Raw genomic sequence first — 4,334 nt, forward strand, 5'->3', positions numbered from 1 at the left:
CCCCAGATTAGGGCTTCCTAAAGGCTGCCAGAGAGCTCCAGTGTGCTCGAGAAGAAAGGGGCCTGATGCCATGCCTTGTGGACCATCAGAAGGTCTCCCATTTCCAAAGCCTCGACACCAAAAGCAACAAGGCTGGCCAGTCAGGTTAATGACGAGCTTCATGAGGCCATTATGTCCGAAATGCAAATCTGAATTTATAATTATAAATATTGTATTGTCTGATTGGCAAAGCTTTTTATTGAGCGAGCTTTTGAAGCAAAGCTTTTTGAGCTATTTTTAGGAAGCTTTTCAAGAAATTTTGATCATTTATTTTTTTTACATGCTACGAGGTTCTCTCTCCTTTCATGCTTTTTTGCAAGGATGTTAGGCTACCCAAGGTAAAGATAGACTTGCATGATCTGGCTCACATTTCCCCTAGCACACACTATGTATGCATGCACCTGGGTATACACACACTAGGAGAACTCTTCGATGTCATATGCCAGGTCTGCCAACCTGTGTGTGTGTGTGTGTGAAAGAGAGAGAGAGAGAGAGAGAGAGAGCAGGCATGGCCCCCTTGCTTGGATGTGTCTAAAGATAGACTTGCATGATCTAGCTCACATTTCCCCTACTAGCACACACTAGGGAGAACTCTTCGATGTCATATGCCAGGTCTGCCAACCTGTGTGTGTGTGTGTGTGTCAAAGAGAGAGAGAGAGAGCAGGCATGGCCCCCTTGCTTGGATGTGTCTTCTCTATCTCTTAAAGCATGATCTATTTAAGTCCAAGATGGGCTACAAAAATGTTAGAATACATTCAGAAAGATCAGCTACGACAAAAGACCTTACACAGCACTCACAAGTTACGAACAGAGCTGAATAAGAGTTAGAAATTTAATATAGAAGGCTAAGAAAAGAAGCATATAGCCTCTTCAGAGCTCACTGATGCCATATCTTCAATTGCTTTTGCCGCACTTCAGCAGGCATCATAGATGTACCTTTGCATGGAAGCAAAAGCTCTGCAACTCCCAACAGCCAGAATTCTCTTCAAAAGACTGTTTTTCCTTCAGCATTATCATATTGCAACCTATTTCTCTTCTCAAATTGTTTGGCAAAATTGCTGAGGAGCAATGACTGCCGAAAGGTATGATACTCCTCGACTGTCGACTTTGCCCACCGCTCACAAAACTCATGATCTGTTATTGCAAGGAGATGCATGGGGAACCGACCTTCAGGGAGCCTGTTCAATGACTTCAGAAACTTGTGGCGGGGTTGGATGCGCTGCTCAAGTGAGAGGCTGAAATAAGCAGGAAAGCTGGTGACAGTTTGCAACCCACATTTGAGTTCTTTAGTTAAATAATCACACTTTGGCTTCAATGACTTCTCCACTGAGAGAGACAGGATCTGCAACCATACAAGGGATGTGTGAAGTTCCCCTCTAAAAAAGGCAAGCAAAAGATCTTGTGAACTTGCAACTCAAAAAGTGAAAGCATAGAGGAGGAGGCCACAAGCAGCCACGAGTCATACATACATACGTTCACACATTACATGCATGCAGAAAGAGAGTCATACATTACATACACATGCATGCATACATTAGTACTTAACGTACATATAATGCAAGCAAGCATGCATACATACATACATCGCATGCATTCATACATGCAAACACCCCAACCGACGATAAAAAGAAAGACAACAGCATGGCTCACCTGTGAAGACCGGCTCAGCACTTTGACAATATCAGGATCACTCATCCCAATGCTTCTTAAGAAATCAATGCGCGGCTGAATGCCGTTCTTTATGCTGTAATGGAGCAGCTGCGGATGCTTGGTTATCATCTTTGCCACTCTCTCTTGACTGATACCAAGTTGCTTCAGCAGAAAGTCCATCCTGGGCCTCAATGAGTCCTCAATGCTTTGTGTCAGGACCTGCGGGCTCAGCAGGACAACTTTCCATACATCTCCTTCATTAACCCCAACCTCATCCACCAAGAACTTTACCCTTCTCTTGAGAGATCCCTCCAAGCTGCACTCGAGCAATGAAGGAGAGACTGTAATTACTCTCCCCAGCCTTGTATCCGGGACTCCAATGCTCTGTAGGTATTGGATTCGCGGCTTCATCATACGGTCAACTGTGTATTCAAGCACTTGAGGATGTCTAGCTATGACTTTTCTAAGATCCTCATCCTTCACCCCAAGACTAGTCAAGTAATCCAGCCTCTCCTTTACCTTGCTAATCTTAACATAAAAGCATGCTTTGCGCCTCTTGGAAATCTTCTGCAGATGCTCCTCGTCAAGGCCAAGGGAGATCAAGTATTCAACTACAGGCTGGCATTTCTTTTCTAGCTCAAGTCCCGCCAAAATTGGGAGGTTTGAGTTGTCCTTCAACCCCAAATCGCATTGCTGAATCACCAGATTCAGAGATGGAGAAGAGCTTATAAATTTTTCTCTGAGCAAGTGCGTGCCATGCATGTCAATTGAAAGAAAAACAGAGATGAAGGACTTGCTGGTGGTGCAAATAGCAACCTTGCTTGTGAAAGGCAAGCAGTGGCATTCATGACAAGGACTACGGCATTATCACTTGTAGTTGCAAATAAAACAATAGAAACCCAAAAGAAACTTGAGATTTGAGGGCTTCACCTGTGAGGGAGAACTGGTTTCTTTCTCCTTTGCTGGCGTTTTTGTAGTCTGTTGGACTGCAGCCAAGCTCTCCCTTAGCCTCTTGTTCCTGACATATTCATAAGCCCGCTCTTCCCATGTGGATCCGGAAAGCCCTGAGAGTTGATTCTGGCCAAAATTATAGTCAGGGCTGCTTTGTGCAGGTTTCAAAGATCGTCCATATTCTCTTGCATTCAATAGTTTTGAATTTCTGGGCTCTGATTTGATGGGCATTTTGGTGACCATTTTCACTGATTTCTTCGGAGTGGGCACACTAGAAATAGAAAATTTCAAAGGTTTATTTGGAGTTGGTGCTTGAGAGGGAGGCGATTTGGGGGGAAGCTTCCTGTTGCCACCATCAAAATAACCGTCTTCGAAGCTATCCAGCTGAGATAGAAATTTTGGAATAAGCTAAAAAGCCAAATGCATCAAAGCTTACTCCATGCTAGCCAATAAGAACCCACGAACAAAAAACAACACTTCACCTGAGAGGCATTGATGGAAAAATAACTTATCCAGTCTAAAACTAGAGGGCCAACAGATACATAAACAACACATCCATGCTACACGAGACGGCCCACAAGCACCTACTGACAGTGCACACACAGCTGAAAACTGCCAACAACAAGGCCCATTGACAGAGGTCATCTACATAAAACCATGCTAAAACCAAGACTTCCTACAAATATCAAGGCTCATTGAGCATATCCATGCTGTAAGGAATGATAAACAGACAGAGAACACCCAATCTATGATAGCAAAAGCCACGATCACCCACAACATGTACAGGCAGAAAATATCATATCCAAGAGTACCCAACAGAAACAAGAGAAACGAATCATATCCACGCAAAAATGGAGCGCCCATGAACGCAATTTCCAGGTGCCAGATGATGCTTGTTCCCAAAAGGACCGCCCAAAGGCTAAAGACAAGCGCCTGAAGTCGCCCATTGCCAGAAAAACAGAGAATCCAAGCTATTGAGAAGCGCCCACAATAGCCCATTTCCGAGTGACAGATCAAAGATGAGTGCCCAAAAGCGCCCAACAGCAGAAAACACACTGATTCTGAGTTCTCATTAGAAACCTAATGTAGAGGAGGAAGAAGAAGAGAGGGAGGGGGCAGAAAAAACACTTACAAGTGCAAAGTCTTCTTCCTCCTCGTCGTCATCGTCCGTATCGAAGGCGGGCAGTTGATCGTCAGGGCGTTTGAGGCGGGTGAGGTTAAGGAGATGGTTGAGGGGCCGCTCGGGAACCATGCGAGCCAGACGGGGCGGACCTGCGAAGGCAATCATGGAAAGGAGAGTAAGCAAGAGCTTCCTAGAGCAAGATCAATTTCACACAAAGATTCGAAGGGCGGAAGGGAGATAGATGAAATAAAGGTATGCTAACAACGATAGCCTAGGCCCTAGAGGACAAGTGGGGAGATTCATCAGCAAATTCAATGCAACTTGCTCCTAAATCTGGAAGTATCTTCATATCACACTTGGAGTTGTGCATGCTATGGGTAGATTCAGATGGGGCAATGGAAAGGTCACATTTTGAGCAGCAAACTCCCTTGCAAATCACGTAGAGCACCAGTAAGCTATACACTTCTGTGAACGAGACAACTTCCATTATACAAGCATAGCCCAAGTAATTAGAGCTCTTGGCCCTCTACAGTGGGTCTTGGGTGCGTACCCCACGAATTGTAGTTTTGCC

At 44.8% G+C, this 4,334-nt stretch overlaps 1 protein-coding gene across 2 annotated transcripts; it reads right to left on the minus strand.

Annotated features, from left to right (window-relative positions):
* Nucleotides 1–728: 728 nt before the first annotated feature.
* Nucleotides 729–4,076, minus strand: LOC147618255 (transcription termination factor MTERF9, chloroplastic-like). 2 transcript variants are annotated; one of them, XM_086774699.1, is made up of 4 exons: nucleotides 3,773–4,076; nucleotides 2,620–3,024; nucleotides 1,690–2,382; nucleotides 729–1,381 (listed from the first exon to the last, which is right to left on the minus strand). In XM_086774699.1, the coding sequence occupies exons 1-4, from the start codon at nucleotides 3,926–3,928 to the stop codon at nucleotides 1,025–1,027; spliced, it is 1,611 nt and encodes a 536-aa protein (XP_086630825.1). In that variant the 5' UTR covers nucleotides 3,929–4,076; the 3' UTR covers nucleotides 729–1,024. The 2 variants fall into 2 exon arrangements, with proteins under 2 accessions (XP_086630825.1, XP_086630824.1); XM_086774698.1 differs by having other exon boundaries at nucleotides 2,620–3,048; nucleotides 3,773–4,029.
* Nucleotides 4,077–4,334: the final 258 nt, after the last annotated feature.

This window comes from Cibotium barometz, chromosome 35 (assembly GCF_041138505.1).
Source record: "Cibotium barometz isolate CiBa-2024 chromosome 35, ASM4113850v1, whole genome shotgun sequence".
In the NCBI taxonomy this organism is placed as follows: Eukaryota; Viridiplantae; Streptophyta; class Polypodiopsida; order Cyatheales; family Cibotiaceae; genus Cibotium; species Cibotium barometz.